General features: G+C 38.1%; 1 protein-coding gene across 1 annotated transcript in view; it reads right to left on the bottom strand.

Moving 5' to 3' along the window:
• Positions 1-24,082, bottom strand: part of LOC139721459 (WD repeat-containing protein 89-like) — a 146,895-nt gene that overhangs the window by 55,045 nt on the left and 67,768 nt on the right. Inside the window, exon 6 of the mRNA XM_071632775.1 lies at positions 19,544-19,646. Coding sequence (XP_071488876.1) covers positions 19,544-19,646 — 103 coding nt within the window. The remainder of the gene's footprint in view (positions 1-19,543; positions 19,647-24,082) is intronic.

Raw genomic sequence — 24,082 nt, 5'->3', positions numbered from 1 at the left:
AGAAAATAACATTGATATATGTGTTTATATATTTTTTGGGGAAAGGGATGGAGGGGGTTTCTTTTTGCTTGGAGTTACTTGTCGCAATGCATTTCATTGAATATCTGTCCTAATACCAGTTGGTGCACTAACAGTTATTTTAAAGTGTTTGTTATATTGCTATGGCGTGGGATAGGAAGAATCTCTGAAAGCTATTGAATGTAACATACAACTGGATTTTAACTGATGTTGAATCTAATATGTCAGCCTGTCACACTAAAGCCTTTTTATATGCTTATTCTTCTTGTTTTGTTCCTCTTTATCCCTCTAGTCTGCTTTGCTTATCTACATATCATCACATGCAACAGACAATAGAATAACATTTGAAAGACTGATAGTATGATCGGTACAAAACACTGAAGACGATGGAGATGAATCTAGAGAGATTTTGTATGCAGAAATAATTGTAGTCATTACAGTCTATTTCTATGGTACAGTTTCATTTTTTTTTCTAAGAGCAATTCATGTCCACCATATTGTAAATGAGCACTCGGCTTATGATGATTAGTTCATATCTAACAGGTACTTGTGTATGTTTCTGTATTGAAATTGTGAAAACAAACATGAAATAAATTGAGGTTTGCTTTGGGCAAGATACTGAAGAATTTGCAATCTCAAATTTTCAGCTATCATGATAAAATTCTACTTGAGTTAGGGCAAACACATAGAAAAAAAAATATTTCCCAAATTTACTTTCATCAAGATGCACTGATTAATTTTTTTTTTTTTCACAGAAAGTTCAATCATTAAACTATTGTAATACACCCACAATAGGATACAAAGGAGAATATGAAGAAGAGCAGAGGGGAGAGAAGAAAAATATATCTCACTTATGGGAGAAGTTGATAAGCACAATTCCCCATAATCCCCTTTTCACCGCACTTTGCCTTAGTCATATGATGACGTTCTGTTTGGGTGAACTCAGAGCTTTCATTTCCATACCCCATGGCTCCTCCTGTATTTATGATAACCCTAGAGAAACAAACCAGTCATGTATTGTTGATGACATGTCTCATTGATGATGCATTGTTCACTACAGAGAGAAAGAGAGAGAAAGAGAGAGAGAGAGAGAGAGAGAGAGAGAGAGAGAGAGAGAGTAAAGAACCCATCTAATATGCATCTTACATCAGTCTCTTCCCTACATTAAAAAAAAAAGATCTCTACAGCACTTATGTTACTCTGACAGTAAGCTTATGGTAAGAGCACCACAAACCACACACGTGATGAAATTCCATATTACACTAGAATACAAAGGCTGACTTTCCAAACTCAGATTTTGATGTAAAGTCAAAACATCAGAACATGAAGACCAGGCCATGCCATTCGAGTTTCTATTCAAAGAAATAATTTCATGGCAATTTAATCGCAATAAGAACTGTGAGCTTAACAATCTTTTTCTTTTCAAGCACTACCTTGAAGTTATCTTAAATAATCTGAATAATGCTGCAATGTATGTTCATCAGCTTGTATTCATTACATATCTATCTATGAATGAATCTATCAATAGACAGGGTTCGATACCCAAACATGAGCCATTCGATTGAAAGGGAGATACGCTATCCACTGAGTGACCTTACCACCCTTCTGCATTTTAGCCCTGGACATTCATTGACGGTTACTGTGTAAGAGTTTTACATGAAATGTGTGCTTCTCTCAGGCAACAGTACATGTGTAAAAGAAAAAAACATTGATGACTTCTCTTTACTGTAAAAGTGGAATTTTTCGTGGTGTTGAAATTTTCGCCCATTTTGTGCAATCAGAAGCTAGCGCAAAAATAAAAGCACATGCATATTTTTGGTTGCCATATTGCTCCAGTAGTTAATGTCTTGATTCTGCAGAATTAAAAACATGCGAAACTCTCCTTGACCGGCCGAGCACAAAAAATTAGTCATGCAAAAATATCCACTTTTACAGTAATCCACACTCTTATGATGGACAGTTCTCTGTCCATCATTAGAATGTTTTTGAACTTGGAAAGTCTTTTTTGATGAAATCATGCATTATCCTCACAACTACACCCTTTGGATACTTTCAGGGAGATCCAACCAAGAAACAGTTTGATTTCAAACTTTACAATGCTGCAAATGCTAACACAGTGACCTCATGTGAAAAAAAAAAAAAATATATATATATATACATCATATGTGAGATTTTAATAGTCATGGAAAATTATTAGATCATTGAATATGACATCTGTAGGCATGAATCTTGGAGCATAGTGGGAAATGAGCAGTGAAGATCACAGAATTTGAAAGAAACTATAAAGATACATCAACTTCATAAGCACAAACTCTCTGTCAAGAATATTGACATTCAACTGATTATTTGTATTAGAATTGATTTGTCTTTGAATCCCAATCTGTAGATCAGTGTATCGAATTAGAAATATCAAAATGTCGGCATGGCAACAAATCATTTCATATCTACTGAAGACAACACTTTCACATGCTCCAAGTTTAAGGGACAGTATAGTATTGGTTGAGATGAGGATTCAGCTTTTAACTTTCTGCGAGATACTTTGAAACTACTTAATGAAATTTTAGAGAACATATACAATTCTAGGAGAAATTCAAAGTTTGTTTGATGAAAAGCGGTTTTGAAATGGCTGAGATATAAAAAAACAAAGTAAAACAAAGTGATCCTAATAAAAGGTGGGTCCCACCCTTTATTAGGATTGCTTGTTTTTTATATCTCTGTCATTTCTTTTTCTTCTCTTTTATTTCTTCTTCCCTTTGTACCTTGATATTTTAGCTTTCACATAGTTTCATCATTAAAAATATTACTTTGTGTCTTATCTCCATTGATTGCATAGCAAATTTACATAAAATTGGTATTTTTTCCTGGAACCTGCAATTACAAGCTTTGCTTTTGCGGTTCCATCATATTTCACATGTTATAGAGAATTTTCTTATGTACATATGTATGCTGACACACTTTTTATTCATGACCCGATCTATATCATATTTTGTATCTTGCTTGTTTGTATTCTTTTTGTGATGTATCTCCATGTCAAGTGAAATATGAAAATAAACGTGCTGGAACTGTTCACTGTGTCTCAAGTGTAAGACCAGTGCAGTTTCAGTTATTCAATTAAAAAAATTCGATTAATTTCACAACCAATTTTCATGACAAAAACTTTGAATTCCCCTTAGAATTATATGCTCTTATATATTTCATAAGGGGTTGGGGTTTCTCATTGCCTCAAAGAATCATCATACAAAAAACCTTGAAAACCTGAAGCCTAATCTCAACTGTAACCATACCAACCCTTTAAGAACCAGAATGCTGTCACGAATGACAACTGTGTTCAGTGTGAATGCCCGCATCGCTCCGTACTTGATGGTGTATGTGATGAAGTGCTAATGGATGGGTAATTTACTTGCAATTTACATTACAAGCACATTCCACGAGTGCCCTACATATGCAGCAGCTAGGCACTCGGCTAAAAATTAAACATTGATGAAGTTCTTTGTGCTGACGACAGCATCTCTTTAACTTCTAAGGGGGGTATCTCACTGAGCAGCCAATGTTTGCGAATGTGGCGATTTTAGGTTTCATCCATGGTTCGTAAAAAGTTGCAATCAAGTTCGTTAGCAGTTGCAATCAAACTCTTAAAACAGTCTTCATTGTCGCAAACAGTTTTTCATTTCACAATTTGTCATAAAAAAATTTTGGACATGTTCAAAATTTCTTTGCAACAAGAAAAATTGTTTGTGACAATGAAAACTGTTTTGATTGCAACTATTAATGAATTTGATTGCAACTCATTACGAACCCTGACGAAAACTAAAATTTGCTAAAATTCGCTACATTTGCAAACATTCGTCGCTCAGTGAGACACCCCCTTAAGGCTTACCAAGGAATGAGGGCCAGGTCACTGCTACATAAAAAAAAAAAACCAGAGTACACTTCAGCATTGACAGATTTAAATCGTGTTTCATCCACGCAGGTTTGCTCTTTTATCCCATATTCACATGCATGTACAGGTTTCACGATTACTGGCTGATTTGGCAGATAAAGCAACAAGGTACCATCTGAGAGGCACGTGTCTTTCCCTCACTCAAAGAGAAAATGACAAAAAGTCCTTTTTGCTGAAAGCACCTGCACAGATCACAAAAAGATAAACAGTAAGTTATGCTGCTATGATAACCTTGTATTCTCCCTTTATATCTCCATCTCCCTCCCCCTTTATTTCATTTTTTCCTCCCTGTCCTTTTCTTTCTGTGTGTGTGTCCCTCTATTTACGCCCCTTTCATCTTTCCTTTTTTCTTCCTCTAGTCATGTTTCTCTCTCTCTTACCCTCTACCTCGGTTGCTCATCTCTTTATTTTCTTTTCTCTGCCTCTCTCTCTCTCTCTTCCCTCTTTCTCTTCACCTCTAACTCGTTCTTTTCTCCCTCTCTTGATAAAAGTCTCTTATTTCTCTCTCTCTAATTTTGCAGGTGGAAAGCTTTACTATGTGGAATCATCAATCAATCATATACTTAGCACCTGGTATAGGGACTGCTCAAAGAGATGCAAACAGGGTATATATATGTGTATATATATATATATATATATATATATATACACACACATATGTATATATATGTGTATATATATATATATATATATATATATATACACACATATGTATATATATATGTATATATATATATATATACACATATATATATTTACTTTAAACTCAATTATGATATGTTTGTTACAAGTTACAAAGCTTTCGAACCAAAGTTAGTTCCTATGGAATTATATGACATAATATAGGTAACACTATGATCCATACCTGTTCGTCTCTCTCCACAAACATAAATATTTCCATGAGACATACATGATATCATTTTCTTTCCTTGTAAAACATTGAGTGAAATATGACATTGTGTTCTTAAACATAGAGAGGCAGTGTCAATTGTTACCTCTGATAATGTGCTCCCATAGAGTAAATAACTATGAAATGAAAATTTTGCTATACAGCAATGGATAGCAAAACAATCTGCATCGTTAAAAACAAGAAAAAATATTCACATAGAGTGACATGCTGTTCAAGCTCAGGAGATTTAAACAGTGGGATGGCATGTAATCATTTAACAGAATTGCATCCCAACAAGTATTCTCCTTGGGCAATCCAAAAGTACCAATCTTACCTTACAAAGACCTAATCTCCTGATAACACTGAAAGTCAAGCAAATTTAGCATCAATGTTCAGCAGAGGGCTATGAGTTAATTTCACATGCGCACACTCCCAGTTGATGGCTGTGTGTCTATAGCTTCATCCCAAAGGACAAAGGGCTACATGATCACCAGGATCACAGCATCAGAAATGCGACCCATAAAACTTTGTAGACACCTCCACCCCTCCCCCCCCCCCCAACCACCACCACCTCACACACTAAAACATCTTCCCTCTAATCAACAAGCCATGATGTTACAACAAAGATCCACATGTCTGAGAGAACAAATAATACCATTAAAGTATCTTGAGCAGTCAGCATGCTATGACGTCAGTGCGAAATGAAAGGAAAACACGGTAACAGACTCGGGGGCTTAGAATCATTATCTCAATAAATGCCAGCTATAGCACAAAGCCCAGACTATACTCAGACATTTCAATACCTCCTCTGCAAATGACTTCCATGATTAAAACAGATCCCGGTAAATTGCCAGGAAAAAAACAAAAACAAAAACATAAGATGGATACAAAAAAGAGAACAACTTTCCAACTGAACACTGCCCTAAAGCAGTGCAAGTAAGACATTCAAGCATGTAATCATGATAGGCTGCATCTAGCCCTTTGAAAATTAATGAAGACGATGAAGCCGCACATAAATTTCTTGTTATTAACTGGGAAGGAACATAGGCAGATCCATCTTACTTTGGATATTTTTTCCTCTCTTGCCATGGCCATGCACATGTAAATGCTGGAGAACAAGAACTGGTATGCCTGTCATATTCAAAAGATGCCATCCTTCATGGGGTTGCTGAGCAACAACCATCTTGTCTCTACTCCTACTTGCCAGGGTCAATTTCATCCTTTTGACATCAATCACCTTTCAACATAGATGTATCCTTATCCTCTACCATCCAACACCCTCCAATACCAGCCCCCCCCCCCCCCCCCCCCCATGGAGTAGAGAAAATAGCAGAGGAGCATCAGGGTATCAATGTACCTCTTGAAGTGGTATCCCTGAAAGGCTCCATTATGGTAGAACTCCAATTTTAGCACATCACTTACAAGGGCCACTCCTTGAACTACAGGTATCTACAGTGGAAATGGGGTCATCGTTTCTGTTTGATAACTTATATCTCTCTTTTATTTTAGCACATGAGCCTTTTTGAAAAGAAAATAGAAAGAGAAATAGTTTTTGTTTCTGTTTACAAGACTGCCCATTCAGCAAACTATGTTGCCCGGAGCAATGAGTATTGTCTGAGATAATGAAGTTGAAATATTGTACTTATCATCTCACTTTAGAATTAGTATAGAAGACAGTGTTTACGACATATTTCATGCTACACATGATAATAAAGACAGTACCAAGGTAGTCAATGGTCGTGGTTTACCTGTAGTTTCATTCTTGACCATGTGAAAGAGTGTTAGTAATACTGAAGAGGCAACCATGTATTGATGAGGTGACATCTGTTCTTTTTCACTCCCTACTTCTTATAATTTTTCCATTATCATTATCATTAATACTTAATCATTATTCTTGTTTTCTTTATTCTGTTACTTATTACAATATTGTTCTTTTTCATATATGTGACCCGCTACAACAAAAGGGTCCTAAAGTCTCGCACGGTCGAAGCCGTGAAAATCGAGTTTGAAGTCAGAGCATCAAAATTGGTCAAAACTTACGATTTTCTGATTTTGACATATTATTGTAGTTTGCCATATCTTCTATCATCTGTCGAAATTTTGCAGCAAAATGGTGAAAGGAAAGACCAAAAAATAGCGTTTTTCTGGGCCATGTTTTTGGGCATTTCAAAGAAGCAGAAACTGCTTCCAAAATTTGGATTGAGCGCCACAGATAGGCTCCGCCCCTAACAATGACCAGAGTGATCTCATTGGTCAGTTTGCTGCTTGCTGCTAACCGAAGCGTGAAGCTCACACACGGCCCAGTTGACTGGTACGTGCAGGCAGGGTACACTATGCCCAGCCGCTTCTCCTGGCATCCTGGTCACTGATTGGTCGGTGAGGAGACGGCCGACGCTGTGCTTGAATGAGCATTTCGGGAGTTGCTAGGGCTTGCCTTCTATTGTCCGGAGGTGAAAACTGACTTGTGTGTCCCTTGATCGCGATTGCGTCACAAGGAAAACTTCTGGGGTGCTTTTCTCGAAACAGTGATTTCCCAGACGTCTCGACATGCTCTCTTTTAAACATCGATATCTCCGCAGCCGATTATTTTCATAAGATGTGTTATAAATCAATTTAAAGCAGAAAGATTAGGAAATATGCCATGCAATTTTCAAATAATTGACCTCGCCCGACTTTAGAATCATTTTGTTGTAGCGGGTCACATATACTGTTTTCTCTCATCGTCGTTATCGTCATCATAACTTTATTGTCATCACTACTGTCACTAGAATCACCTTGCATTGAGACAGACTAGAAACGATGGGACCAAAATAATCTCCCTGTCACTCAATCTGAGACTATGGAGGACAAACAGTAATCAAGCACTTCTATCACGTCAGCCAATTACGTGTCTGTCGCACGAAAGATCTAGCCGGCTGAGGACTATGAACATGGACGAGAGGGTAGGAAGGAGTGGGAACCACTCCTGATGACAATTTATCGCCTTCCACGTGAGAAAGCTTCCGTAATCCACACCACCACTACTCACTACTTCCACTTAGAGAGCCGAGGCTGCAGGGATGGAAGATGGTGAGTGAGTGTGGGGGCCTCACTCTCAGCTTCTCTGTACTAGGAGGACAGAGTTACCTGAGCCATGCCTGAACACACTCCACTTGTAAATGTCGTGAATCAAGCGTACATTGCCATGAGTCTAGAAATAATACCTGTTCAGCTTGGTTTAATCACATTTTGTTCCTTGAACCCAAATATCAACAATACAGCATAAAAACTGTCATGCACAGACTGAAGTTCTGTGTTGGAATAAAGTGATGAAAACAGGATGTCGGGGGGGGGGGAGATAGCTAACTCACTAAAAGGCAGGCGTGACTGTAAAATATTGAAGGACTTCCTTTGATGTAGAAATACAAGTGTAATTGGTAAAGTTCTAGCATCATTGAAATATCTGCTTCAATCTGAGTGATGACTCTCAAGCTACAGACATGCAGAAGTACAACGTATCTGTGTTCTCTTCTTGATACTATACCACACTTGTTACGTTCAGATGGTGATCCTTAACCTCGAGGATAAGTTAACTTCGAGGATAATTAAGTGCTCTGGGGGGCCAAGTGTCACACTGTCAATTTCGTTTTTAAAAAAAATTATCATTTCGTTGACGAAATGGCCATTTCGACGATGAAATTACTGATTTTGTGATGAAGTTGACTGTGCGACACTTTGCGCCCCATAGAACTTATCCTCAAGGTTAGCTATCCTCTAAAGTTAAGGATCACCATTTGAACGTAACTAATATCACATTCTGTATCACCATTTGTTTGTCTTATTTTTTATCACAGTATACTGTCACCTTGGTCTCTCCACCTGGCAATGTTGCATAATAAATTCCAGAGTTATTGTATTGTACATGTATGAACCTTGAGTTCATAATTGCTTGTAATATGAATAGTGGTGAATGTCCAAATAAAACCTCTTCAAAAATTAAAGTACAGCTGCTTTGTAGAAAAAAACAAAACAAAGGCCATTGAGTACGTCTAGTCAATATTAACAACATAACTTGTTTTGCTTTATTCCTATACAACAAAGGTAGTAAATTTTCTTCCTTCTTCCTCTTTTTCCTATCAAAACAAAATGAAAGCAGAAACTTAATGCATTTGCTACAAGGGTTGTTAGCACATCAACCATTGCTTTAATAGGCTCTATGCCTTCTGAATGTTCAATGTATTGCTTCCATTTATTTTACATTATTGTTTTATGCAAATAAAAAAAATATTGTATAATAAAATCTTTATTCCCTGCAATCACATGATGACGTAGAGTTTTGGGTTTGTCGATGATGACACACAAAGTGTTATATCAAATCAAAGCAAATCAAATCACATCAAATCAAATCAAATCAAATCAAATGTACATGTACATGTACATGAAATGGCAGGTACTTTATATCGCACATAACTACAAATATGACTTTTTGTAGAACAATACATTCTCCAAGCATAGTGCTTATATTCTTAGCACAGTGAAACATTGCTGATGAGCTCACCTTAATGTTTCATTGATGAAATGGCTACAAAATGGCAAAACACGACAGATAATCTGATTACTGCAGGTAAGTGCTTGACCAGGGGAAGCACATTAGATAATCATTATGGTCAATATCATGACAAAGTGAGGATGTAATGCAATGACAGATTTCATGACAAGGAAGAACTTGTCCATCATAGGTAAAATCATCCTAGATACCTTGTGCACAAATTGAAAGTGTCTAACAACATTTGATAGAATTTCCTGTTGTGCAAAATGAAAAAGAATGCCTCCAATGTTACAATATAAAAAGGCTCCAGGAAGAACATGCCTCTCATTCTGGCAAAATTTGAGAAAGAGAGGAGGAAAAGATGAAATAACATCACAGTTTTATTGTGCTTGGGGTGTACTGAAACAAAAACCTAAGATTTTAACACTGTGCTGATCCTGAGGAGACAAGTTTATGCTGCATCAAAAGTGGCCATGAATAAATTGACGTTGCATTTATAGTGTGGTTCCAAAATTATGTTTGATCATGCATGAACACAAGTCTGATTCCATACATTCTTTCAACAGAAGTATTCTGTGCCACGCTAGATATGAAATGTACACGTAATTCTGCCGAGTTAAAGCCTCGAGCGAACTGAGGTACTTATTGTACAGGCAGGAGGCCACACATATACATTACACATCGAGGGTTACATAGCACAAAGTACGATGTCTGCACTGAAACTTATTTCAGGGACTTGTGAAATTATCCCCATTGAAGACTAGTCCCACGAATACTTGGGCAGATGTCATTGGGAAATATGTGTCATAGTAACATCAGCTCATCCGCAATGGGTTAATAACATAAGTAGCGTCTGATACAAGATTTCTGTATCATTCATAAGTCAACAATACCATAACTATCATGAAAAGTACAACGATGATAATAAATAATAATGATAGTAGTAGAAGCTGTTGTACAATAAAAACAGTAATTATGATAATCATGAATGCTATAACAATTACAATTCTAATAATAATCAGAGTGGTCTTGCTACATGAGCCAGATACATAAGTACTAACATTGTCTTCCATAATGGCTCTGGCTGCTTATTCTCTTCCCCTCCCCCCCCCCCCTCCAAGTTGAGATTGTCATCTGCACTTAAGACCCCGTTTACAGTGCGAGGCTCGGCCGCGGCTCGGCCGTGGCCGTGCCCAGCCCCGCTTCACATTTGGCCTCGCTCTGAGCCCGGCCTTTTCTTGGTGTAAACGCAAACTGGGCCAAATGCGCGGCCAATTGCGCGGCCAATTTTAGTCTGGCTTCCAAACCCTCTGCCTGTATCTTTTGCTATTCAGGATATTAACCCCCTCAACGTCAAAAACTTGTATAGTTTATGGTGGTTTTGTCCTGCAAAGGATTTTTTCCTTCGGCAAAGGCCTTTGCCCAAAGGCCTTTGCCCCAACGGCGACTTCGTCGCCACGGAATTCATTTGGCAAAGGGTCTGAAAACCAGACAATACCAAATTGCATTTGTTTACAAGCAGAACGCCACTATGACAAAATATTTAGAGGTTTGAATCAAAAAAGTGGCTGAGCCCGGCAGTGTAAACGGACAAAATTGCGGGGCCCGGCCTCGCAATTGAGGCTGGGCTCGGCCGTGGCTCGGCCGCGGCTCGGCCCAGCCCCGCACTGTAAACGGGGTCTTAGACGCCAGCTTCCTTCAGGACTGCCTCTGTATAAGATTACTTGGAAACTTTTCTTCCACTTTATTTCCTGAGTTTATTTCCTCTCATTTGTTCCAACCAACTGTCTAGTAGCTGTTTTTGTAGTGTTATGCATTTTCTCAAAACAGTTTTTTTTTTACATCATTTATTTCCACTTTTATAGTCACAACCTCTGCCATCAGCATTGTTGTTGATCATCAAAACATAGCCTAGTTTCTTGACGCATTAAGGTTTATTTTCCCCCTTCCTGTGTTGGGAGGTATGTCCAGTGAGCTTGGCATTAGTCTGAGCCATATCACACTAAAGTCCTAATCCTTCCCTGAAGCTCCATACTATGACAGCACTGAAAGCTTGTCAATTCATTTAACCTTTTGTGAAACAAAGTTTGATCCCATCGGCAGACAGGAGACAGATGGTCCAGTTCAAATTCCATGCTGAATATAATCCTACAAAATTCAACTCTGAAGGCTCAATACTGAATTATTAAGGTCAGTTAACCCCCCCCCCCCCTCCAACTATGCTTTAATGTAACTTTGCCTGAGGCAACATCTATGTCAGGCATGTCAGTGGCAGAGACTCCAACCCAAAGTACCTTCTGATCTGGAGATTCTCCCGCCTGAAACCCCTAGCAAACGGGAGACTCAAAGTTGATGTGTGCGAAGCGCGAAATTCCCAGGGTTCTAGATGCTCTCTGGTGCTATCTAAGGCTTATTTTTCCAACATACGATAGAAATATGTAAGAAATCCTTTCCAACGGGAGACAAAGAGCCAGGGCGGGAGAAATTAAATTTCAAACGGGAGAACGGGAGATTTTGCAAAAATGGGTTTTCGGCGGGAGATCTCCCGTCGAAAACGGGAGAGTTGGAGTCTCTGCAGTGGTTTTCAACTCAGCTGGTTCAATGTATGTGGTATTGATTGTAATTAACATGGAAAGAATTGGGGCCATGAAATACAACTGCATGAAAACTCTACCCCCCCCCCCCCAAAAAAAAAAAAAATTAAAATCATAATGACAAAGAGACCTGAACCAATTGCAGGTGGGCTTGTTTGCTCTGGTGATGGAAACAACTGAACATCAGAATGGGAATGGAACTTTGGGTGGGGGGGGGGGGGGGGGGGGGAAGAAAAGGCATGTCACGTACTCTTGGACCCCATTTACAGTGAGAGAAAAGGCCGGGCTCCGCCGCGGCCGAGCCCGGCCTTCATTTCACTGTAAACGTGCAAAAGGCCAAATGCAGTACTAAAATCGGCTGCGCATTTGGCCAAGCTCTGGAGGTAGTCTCAGCCGCGGCGGAGCCTGGCCTTTTCTCACTGTAAACGCAAACTGGGCCAAATGCGGTGCCAAACTGCGACCGGCGCGCTCCAAATAATAGTCGTTTGTTTACAAGCAGAGTGCCACTACCACAAAATATTGAAAGGTTCGAATTAAAAGAACGAGCCGAGCCCGGCACTGTAAACGGACAAAATTGCGGGGCCAAGTACCGCAATTGAGGCCAGGTTCGGCCGCGGCTCGGCCCAGCCCCGCACTGTAAACGGGGTCTTGGACAAGCCATCCTGGCACTTGCACAAATTCTCCCCTCTCCTACTCCTATTCTCCTCTCTTTCCTACCTCACCCCATCCTTCACCCCGTCTCAATTCTCATCGTTTCTCTACCCTACCTTCCTTCAACCATCCCCTACTCCCAAATTCTCCTTTCTTTCTTTCCATCTTCTATCATCTATCTCTCGCCCATTCTCACCCATCCCTTCCCCTCAACCTTTCTCTCCAAAGCTGTTGAACCTGGCAAAGTGCAGCAGAGCACTAGATCAATGCCTTCATAAGAACAGGAGAGAGGACATGCTACCCAAGAACCACGTGTCAATCTCTTGCTGGCTAACATGATAAACTCTCCTCCAGCCATTTACTGATAGTTTAAAGGCACCCGTAACTCACCTCACCATCTCTTAGATGTTCTACGCAAGCCCTTTAATTTGTTTAATATTACATGAATATCAATATCAACAGAAAGTAAACATAAATGGCTAAATAGCTTTCAGCATTTGGGTTATGCAAACGAAAATATATGAACTAAAGCCACAGCAGTACTTGCAACATTACATCATAAACAATTCAGGCTTAGGCAGCCGCATCGTATTTCACCATATCAACACTTAATTGGTGGAAATGAAATGAAATAATTGTGAAACCAAATGGCATGAGGGAAATCATGTAGTTTCCACCTGAAACAGGTTTTGTCAGTGACAGCCAATATCATTTGAATAGAAATTGCTAAGAAAATACACACATATTTTCAGAAGCAGATCATAACATTTTAATTTCATGAAGTTTTAGTTGTCATTCACTCTTAATGCTTAACAGAAGTTATTCATATTCACTAAAATTATTGAAAGCAAATACCCGGATGCAATTTTACAAATAAAGTTTCATTTACTGATTAATTCTCTTACAGCTTTACAATGTGCAACAGAAATGTTGGGTTTTCCTTTAATGGTGCTGTTCCATTGACGCTTACCAGCGCAGCCATGACTGCACGGAACAGTGGCACCATGTGCATGATCTGATAAAGTCTTCAATTTGCGCATTTCATCGACCTTCACACGTCCCACACACTCTCTTTCCCAGATCCATTAGCTGCTTTTCCCCCGATCAATGTTACGAGCTTGTGGGAGGAGCTGACTACATGATAATATGATCGGTATACATTTCCAAGAGTGCATCTACATCCTGTTTAAAATTCAGAACATTGCAATATTTGTTTAACAATTTGATGAGAAAACAATTTATCTCTGTAAAATTTCTAATCTTGGTCTAACATTTGAATTCCTCAAAGATGTTGATGAAAACATCAGTTTTTCTCTTTTATGATACAATATGATAGAAAATGGACATATCCTCTATGCTGTCATACTCTTAAAGGACAAGTCCACCTTCATATACATAAGGATTAAGAGAATGCAGCAATATTAGTAGAACACATTAGTGAAAGTTTGAGGAAAATTGGACAATCCGTTCAAAAGTTATGAATATTTTAAGTATCTGCACAGTCACTGCTGGAAGAGAAGACTACTATAGTGTATGATGTCACATGCGTACAACTATGTAAGGAAAATAAAAAGAGAAATTCACAAAACTTTACTTTTTGAATAAAGTGCACATTTCTTCGACTTGCTACTGACGTATGTTATGGGTAACATTATTCCCCCTGCCTTCTGAAACAGAGAAGTCGAGTGTTCTTTTGTTATGCGAGAAAAATGGAAATATGTTGAATTTTCTTTATTCTTTCTTTATATCGTTGTACTCATGTGACATCACAAACTATAGTAGTCTTTTCATCCAGCCATGACTGAGCAGAAACTTCAAAAATTCATAACTTTTGAACGGACTGTCCGATTTTGCTCAAACTCTCACTGATGTGTTCTACTAATATTGCTGCATTCACTCAACCCACATGTCTATGAAGGTGAACTTGTCCTTTAATTATCTATACAAATGGCTCATATTTACCACCATTTACACCTGTATAAACTGAAACTCTATTGTGCACTGAGTCTTGCAATTGTCTTGACTAACTTTAGCATAATGCAGTCATTTCATGAAATAGATACATGTAAATTGGAATCCTTACAACATTCCATACTGTATTAATTACTTCATTAGTACCAGGGTGGTGTTTATGGTCATATTCCTTGGAAGGAAAATCTTTGTAAGTAAAAGGAATAAAAGCATCTTCCACTGATTGCTAGGTGGTTGCACTACTGCTAACAAAAAATAAATAAATAAATAAAAAACTAGTCAATTATCGGATAGTTCAAAGTTTTAAGTATAATACTACAACCACAATAAACCGTTATTTATTGCCATGATCCTTTAAAGTGAGTAGATTTTTATTGGTCTTAATTCTCATATGATACCTGAATCAAACTTTTATAGCAACTACTCATGATAACCTTACCAAGGGCTATAAGAGGATTAAAAGAATCAACATCTTTAACCAAAGGAATACAAACCCTTGAAACACACCCACTTAACATCATTCACATCCCCACCAACACCACCTTCTTTAACGCACTGAGGCAGCATTCGTTGCCATTGGCGACGATCCCAAAGAGTTGACTGTCAAATTACCATCACGAGCTTGGGAGAGGATGTAATAATTGCTCGCAAGCCCTGGAGAGATTTCGCCTGGTTAGCTTATAAGACGGATCATTCCTATGCAAGATCATTATCAAAATACAGCAGCTTTTTGTGTTGAGCACGTAGAAGGTTATTTTAAAGCCTGAGGTAATGCCGGGTTCCCGTAATGCATGCAGCTCATAAATGAGAAAAAGAACTTGGCTGTAATAAGTGCTCATAAGCAATGGTTCTGTTGGCATTTGAAACAGAAATTCAAGAAGTGTCAACAAATAGAGATCAGGTTGGAAACCAATGTTGTCATCACACTGCTAACTATTTTACTTTGTTTTAACATTTTGTTTGAACAATCAACATTTTGTTCTTTTCTCCTCCTTTCCTTCCACACTCATTTCTTGCTATGGAACTCTTACCTTCAAGTTGCGCTCTGGTCCTTATATATTCGCTAGCTCTTTTTCATTCTCTCTATATCTGTTTATAGCCTTTTAGTGTTATTTTACCTGTCAGTGGTTGCTGTTGACTTGGGCAAAGACTAACCTTTTCAGTTAATATTATGCAGAAATTTTTATATACAATGGGAGGATAAAATCTCGCAGTCCAAGAAGATAGGTGATCTTTCGACACTGGCTTCTCTCTAGATGAAAAGATATTCCTTCTTCACATTCAATCTCTCCCTAGTCCCACAATATCTCTTTCACCTTTTCCATATTTCTCTGTCTCTTTATTTTCTCTATTGCATCTTATATATCACTCTGCATCCCTTTTGTTCTCTACAATTCTGCAAATTGTCCATAATTTGATGGATTACTTGAAAGTTGATCGCTCCTCGGGGGCGATTCTTTTCCCAGCCTTCTGAGAGGGCATGTCAGATGAGTTGGATGATAAGATAGTCACCGTGGAATATGTGGAAAGGAGTGTGATGGTATGGTTGGCAGAGGAATTTGCACAGTACTTACCCCTTATGTCATTACACATGGACATTTGGAGCCTATCTAACCCTTTACATACCAATGCACTATGACATTGCATGACACGTTGTTTCATTACACATTCATTTTATTCCCCTCAAAACCTAGCCACAATGAATGCCAGACAAACCCATGCCAGTAAAATGGTTATCCTACAGTAGTCATGAAGGTTTATTACTACACAAAAAGGATAAACTGCATCAAGTTCTTCCTAATCTATCGATAGTTGGTTGGTCTTGGGACATTAGTGGATAGAGGCCAAAAAACACACAAGAGGACATGCCCAGCTGGATGGAAGGCACATGATTTAAAGGGTTAAAGAACCACTATTGAGTGGAAGTGTAAGGCAACACTATGGCACTATTGAACACTGAACAAATGTTTGTTTTGCTGAAACTTGTTAGCTGTTAGCACTGTGGAATGTAGTTTCTACATCAGTCAATCATATTAATTATTTCAAAGAACGATACAGTATGTGGACTGCTAGGAAAAAAAATCATGATTTATTCTAAGCCTTAAATTATTTGTGAACCAGTATGTCCAAAGTCTCTTAGGAGAACCATCAAGACACACAGTGTAAATACTGCAATAAGCTCTTGTGATGTGCTTCAACAACATTTCTGCACATTACTATGACCTGTTATCACAAAAGCCTGGCTATGTTGCAATACATCAGTCTTTTGATTTTGATTTTTTTTTTTTAATTCTCCTGATTCCAAGCTTTTTGAAGCTATATAATTTGTCTCATCTTGTTTCTAGAAGATAATCACAACATGTAAATACACTACTAAATTATGAAGCTGAGACAGCAGACAGGTAAGATATAATTTCTTCCATTTTTCAACAGGGATGAAATTCATGTCCCCCCCCCTTTTTTTTTTCTTTTTTGCCAGATCACCCTTAATACTTTGAAGTCTTTCCTTGAGCTTCACTACATATGCAATCCATCATGGAAATGACTAACATGCACAGCTATTTAAAACTTGACAACTAAGAGTCAGGGAAATACGTAATCTACATCTGATGCCTTCTTTGGGATATAGACGCCCCCATCCCCCACACAAAAAGTCTATCCTGCATGTGCCAGTGTTTGAATGAATATCAGTCAAAACATACACCTACACTTTTCTCCTGATCATGTTGTTAGTTAGTTTGTTTGTCTTAGAAATGCATTAAGGAATATTTGTAGGCATGACGACCACGGTGCCATACATCTTTAATAGACCTCTTACAATAGCAAACTTGTGTGCCAACCAAGTCTGGAAGGAAGCACATCACAAGCCATGAACAGAACATGAGAGTCTGCCCGTGTCATGGATGAAAGTTGGTTAAAAGGTGACAATTTGTTGATAAAAAAAACCCAAAACAAAACAACAGCCTTAACAAGTCAATGTCTGGATTGCTCATTTGTTTTAGTCCTTTCTTTCTATTTTGAGAGAATTAGTGCACTGTGGTTCTGACTGTGGTGCCAAAATAACTATTCATGATGGAATGAATCTAACTCCATGCAGGTACACTACTTTCTTGATTTTCACTGAGAAAGAAAATCAAAATTTTATTCTAAAATTGCATTCACCCTGTGCTAATGAGGTAAATGCACCACAAAATGTAGCAGCAAAGTTTATGTGCAAATTATCTTGAAAATTTTGCTAAATCCTCCTCCATCAATTGAGTGAACAATTTCAGGCAGCTCAAATGGGTTGTAAATTGAAGTTAAAATGGATTTTACTGCATTATGTGTGATGTTTATTAGAAGAGTAGAACCCTACAAACATCAGGACTGCAGTAAGTGGCACAATTTGAAACACTGCATTCACAGACTTACAAAAACAGGAAGCAAATGCACCATTACTACTCAATGCCTGGAAGGATCGTTTCACTAATGGCCTGCAATACACTTCTCTTGCACTTTTTCACTTTGTTATGGCCAGGCCTCACTTTTCTGCATCACATTGCACTATTCAAAGGCAAAAATAACCCCTCAAAAACACATTACAGCTGCAATTAGCTTATGGAATGAAACATTACTGCATTAGATGGTACCTCATCAGCAACATTATTCCTTTTCTCTGCATCACTCAAAGAAGCTTTGTATTCTGTTCACTAAATGTCAGCACAGGCAGGCAAATTCCCCCTATCAATCATTATCGATGTAATCAATTACAGGCTTTTCACACAAGACAAAGTGCTATTCAAAAATGAAAGTATTGATGATACTGATGAAAGACGATGGCTTGTCTTAACAGGGCAATTTCTTAACGACAAAAGCTCCATGAGCTGGTCTATTCACCACTCAAAAGGAGGTATACATTGCACAGTGGATGTGATCATTATCCAGCTACATAATTCACTGTGAATTTCCTCTATTACCCATTAATTCAAGCCATTAAATATTTCACATAGAAAAGTTTAGCTGACAGTGCCTTCTTTCAGGCACAACAACATCACACCCACAACATCATCAATTTAGATAATGTATACATGCGACATAGACACCAAATCAGCATTCCCTCCAATACATTTTTTTTTTTTCAGGGCATTGTATTAAGGCTTTCACTGCCATCAGCAACCATAAGCTAAACATGTAAATAACGGGTTATCAATACCTCTACTTTGAGGTTTGAATGAGTTTTAAGCCAAGGAGATAGCCCTTATAGAATGCTGAAGATGAGTCAACCATATTTACAGAAGAGTATGGTGTGTAAACAGAGGTCATCCTTGATGCAAAGACATTATGCATACAGAACATCGGAGCATTTATTAAATCGACATACCTAAACACGCTTTGACATCTTGTGTGTACACTAATAGGAAGCAGACAGCTTACCCATAAGTACTGCGCATGCTAAGCATAAGATATTAGCCTGCAGTTTATAGACAACCTCACGATGGCCTGAAAACAAAACTGGAGGCTAGCATGTTTGTGCAGTGCCAGTAGCAGTGCAGTAGTAGTAGTAGTGGTAGTAATGCGAATATAATATCATTAGTAGTATTACTAGTAGTGAAATAAGTTTGAAGTAATTTTAGTTATGGTATTAATTGAAGCTGCGGTAAAAGTTATACAAATAGCAGTAGTACTAGAAGAACTAATAGTAATAGCAGAAAAGCAAACATGGTTTAATAACATGAAAAGTGATAAACACTGCAGCAACATTAATAACACAGGTATCAAAAGTGAAATTTTTATCATCGTGGGATAAAAGAAGTCTATTAAAGTGGAGTTGCAATAAAGTAGATGTAGCAGTGATGGCAATTGTAGAGTCATAAAACCACTTGCTGAAATGAAGATGAGAGAGGTGGTTTGTGTTGGTTTTTAGGTAGCTATTGATAAAGTTATTACAATAAATTATGATATGAATGTCTTACCAGAACATGAGATAGGCATCATTTTCCACTGCCTCCGTCCCTGCACTCAGGATGTCGTCACTGCAGTTTATGTCAAAACTTGTGAATGAGTTTCCCTCATAACCTGTGGAAACAGGGGGAAAAAAGGAAGAAGAAATTGTAACATTAAAAATTGAAAAATGTAATCCTTGATGGTTCTGAACAGCAACAAAAGTATTCCATCACTAGCAGCTTCTGATATTGTCTTGTGGATATCATAACATTGTTCAATGTTGTTGAATTGTGATTGATTTAAAGATAAACAGAGAAAAAAAATCAGTTATTCCGTATCTTTTGCTTATCAAAGCTGGTAGAGGAGCACCTCATAATTTCATATCTCTCAGTTGTAGCAAAAAGATTGACACACTCATTGTCTTCAAATTTTGATGGCTAATGACGGACACTTCAATTCAAAGTCATTAATTTGTGAAAAACGTTGAAAGGAAGAAAATAATGGATCATCTGTCCCCTGTAATTTCCATTTTGGCTTAAACACCATGCAAAGTTGATTCTCTGATCTAAATCATACAGAGGAATAAAACATTCAGGTATCAGACTACAGGCCGGTCTCTGTAGTATGACTCATATAGACCATCACCTACATTCGAACCATGGTTAATTCATAGAAGTCTCAAGGACGCAGGTTGCTGGCGCAATTTTCAACACTTCCAAACTGTAATGATAGTCTTATTCCGGGCTTTAAAAGTTTAACAGTTCAGATCTATGCATGCCAAGTAAATTGACTATTGATTGATCACTTTATATTCCTCCAACATTTGGGAGTTCACACCTCACTTATGTCAGATGACACAAATACTCGCTGCATAGAATACATAAATACTTCCTGTCATAGAAAAATGACACATGTGAAACATAAGCAGAGAACATTCACGGAAGATAATGAATTTCGCCCAACTGAATGAACGTCTATCTACACCAACATAGACTCTGCCTGTTAGAAAATTATCAAATATATATCTTGCAAGATTGAAAACATGACAAATCCAAAGCACAAGACCGTTTAGAATTTGATACATACTGTATTACTGTATCATAAAGATATTTACCTAGCTGATCCCGACACATAATTTCATGCAGCATTGCTATATACTGCTTGGACTTGCAATGCATATAAATAGCTAGGTCCTCTTTTGCACAAGATAATATTGCTTCACAGTCATTTGAAAACTTATTTAATATTCAGCCAGCTTCCACGTAAGCTGCAAAGTATTTTACTGTAAACCACCTTTAGTTTTTTTTTTTTCAGATATAACATATACATGCCCTAAAATCTTCTGTAAAAGATTTAACAAGCACTTCAGACATCATTTATCAGGTACTGATTTTGTCAGCACAGGTTGACTACTGATGTAAATCTGTCGTGCCAGTCGAAGGAGCAGAATGAGACATTTCCTCTTTGAAATACACCCTTTATGTCTTTGCAACTTAAGGCTCATACCTCTCAACTCGAGGGTTTGGAGTGAAATGTTTAAGCATGCTCCTTGGTTTGAGGCACTGAGAGAGTTTTGCTGTGTTGTCAAAAATCTGATATGTGCAGCCTCAAGTCAGAGTTTTCATCAACAACCGGAGAGCTTGTCAAATCTTGTCCTCCCAGGTAACTACTAACAATGCGATTTGGATTGGACTCTGACGCACAGGTTTCAACAATTTTAGATTCACAAAAGCTCCAGTGCAGGTGAAGGAATTGCAAATGACTCAGACCACCCGAAAGAAGCATCCATATCCCTTATTGGCAGGCCCAGCATCCTCTCTCCTCTCTCCCTCTCTCTCTCTCTCTCTCTTCTCCTTTCGCTCTGGAGTTGATCTCGTGGCGGGGGATTGTGCAAAAAGTTGCCACCGCAGCCATTGTGGGCCTATCAGTCTTGTTGGCAAATGGCGCGTAGCCAGATTAGGCTGCAAATATTATTGTCAAGGGGCCTCCACAGCCAACACTCTGATGAGATATCGGCAGGGCAACGCCATCCTTTGGAGAAATCCGCACTTCGTCTCCTGTATAACTCCTTCCAGGTTTCCTTTCTCAACTTTTCTGTTTTCTACTCTCTCTCCTCACTTTTTCTCTCTTTTATTTTCTTGTCTCACTTCTTTTCAATCTAAGTTTTTTCTCTTCAATATCACATCTCAAATCCCCAACTGAATGAAAATCTTTTAGTATTCTACTGATGTTTTGACAATGAGGAACAGAATCAATAACGATCGATGTCAGCAGGCAGCAGCAATTACAAATAACTTTCACTTGCGAAAGTTAAACAGGAAGTACAACTCTTTGTTGTTACATTGTAAATATAGAAGGAAGGGAGTTGGTTGCTCTCTTAGGAAAGCCATGAGCATATCTAATGACAGCAAAAATGACTTCTGAGTGTGATACCAGTGTCAAAATAATGCATTCAGAAAAGTGCGCCAGATCGATCTGCTTACTTGTACAGAAATGCGATGATAAAAACACAACTTCCACGTTCAATGAAGGTTTCTTCTGTTGCCTTCAGTGAAGTCGTATCATTTTGAGGTTTTGTTAATTCATGACTGAGGATCAAATGTGGTGATCTCTTATGAAATAAGCAACCATGATGTATGAGTAGCTTATCATTTTGACATCTGCATGATGCATTGAACAGAAAATCTTCAGTCTCCAAGATAGAAAACAAAAATTCCATGGCTGTACATCATCTATATTACACCTACTGATACCATCTTATCAAACCACCACTTACAAGAAGTACTTATTTCTCATATGAGGCGATAGATGCATACTACTTTAAAAGACAGAAAACAAAAAATTCATGATTGTACATCATTTCTATTACACCAACTGATAACCTCTCTTTAAACCACCACTTACAAGACATGCTTATTACTCATAGAGGCAATAGATATCCACTACTTAAAAAGTGGACATTTTTGTGTGAGTAAATTTGTGCACAAGAAAGACAAATTTTCATGTTTTTTATTTCAGCAAAATTTAAGAACGGAATAGCATTACATACAACATGCCAACAGCTCATGCGTTTTTTGTTTTAATGCTAATTTTGTGTCATGCGAAATGCATGAACAATTTTCACATTATGAAAATTTCCACTTTTACAGCTTAAATTCCTCATAAGTAAATGCGTTTTAAAAGCATGGTCATTTGGCAATTATCCCTACAGTGGTGATCTGACAAAGGGATAAGGAATAAACAATAAATCAGTATATATGATAAGAACATTAATGATAATTAAATATGGGCTTCATATCTTGATATTTTATCACTTAATTTTAGGATGTAATGGCTTCTTGCAAGTCAGCTGTTGCTGAGTGTTAATTTCATGCTTGTTGAATTTTGTACAAAGATCACATTCTTCAGCTATATTGAAAACAAGTCCAACAGGTGCATGTACTGCACGTAATGTCTACGTGACTTGGCCCACAGATAGAAAAGGTTCGTTGTAATGAGACAGTTATAGTTCACTTATTTATAACAAATTAAAGGTATGGAAAGGTTATGTGGTAAACATGTGAATAATATCAAACAGCACTTTCTCTTAAATATTCTTTTCCTTCTTTGGAAAGAATAAACACTAGCTGGACATTCAAAGCAGGCAAAGGATCCTATACACACCATTTTTTATGGAATACACAGTTTTATTTGGAAGCAATCCACTGGCTCGTAAATGCCTACATCAGGCCACTTCTTTCAAATCATCGTCACCGACTACACACGCAGCAGCTTGCATTGTTTAACCATCTGTTTATGCAGTCTGTCAAATCTCAGCTGCGTGGCTCAAATGTTTCTTCTTCTTCTTTATTTTTGCTCTACTATCCCATCAAACTGTCTCCCCCTCCCCTCTCTTTGCAACATTCTGTTCTTTTTTTCCATCTTCTGTATCCCCCCTGGCTACATTTAGAAATATAAACAAGACTTTGGCAATATTTATGGCCTAGGATTCATCACCTTTAATGGACCAGCCCACAAACAACTCTCAGGACTCAGCAAGGAAATTGCATGTAGGCCAGCTAACGTGGGAGAGAGAGTATGGAAGCACACAAGTGTCATAAAGAAGAAAAGATTGTAATTCCTTGCCTTCTCATCTTTGCATTACTTTTCAAGTCCAAGAAGGCCAGAATCTCAGATCTTGTCTCCTTCTTGCCTTCTTGGACTGAAAAGTGCAGAAGTCAAAAAGTGACATCACGCCTTTTCACTTTTCCGTCCTGAGAAGACGAGAGGACAAGATCTTACTACTTGCAGGGTGTTTAACCCAGTGAAGTGGTCCCACCCAACCTCCAACATGACCCCATGGAAGACCAGCTATAGCAGCTGAATAAGGGCTATCCAGGCATATCTTCTCAGGTGGATATGAAACAAACAAACAAACAAACAAACTTGCCTTCTTAGAGCTAAGAGTGGAGAAGAGGAGAAAATGAGATCTATAAAGACTTTACCTATAGATGCAAAATTGCTTTAGACTTTGAGAAACATAGAACAGATGGTTACTGTAAAGCCATTAATCTTCAAACAAATGACTG

The sequence above is a fragment of the Diadema antillarum genome, unplaced genomic scaffold, assembly GCF_040938485.1.
Source record: "Diadema antillarum isolate AM-2024a unplaced genomic scaffold, OU_Dant_1.0 scf00000143, whole genome shotgun sequence".
Lineage (NCBI taxonomy): Eukaryota > Metazoa > Echinodermata > Echinoidea > Diadematoida > Diadematidae > Diadema > Diadema antillarum.
This window is presented reverse-complemented; position numbering and strand designations above follow the sequence as displayed.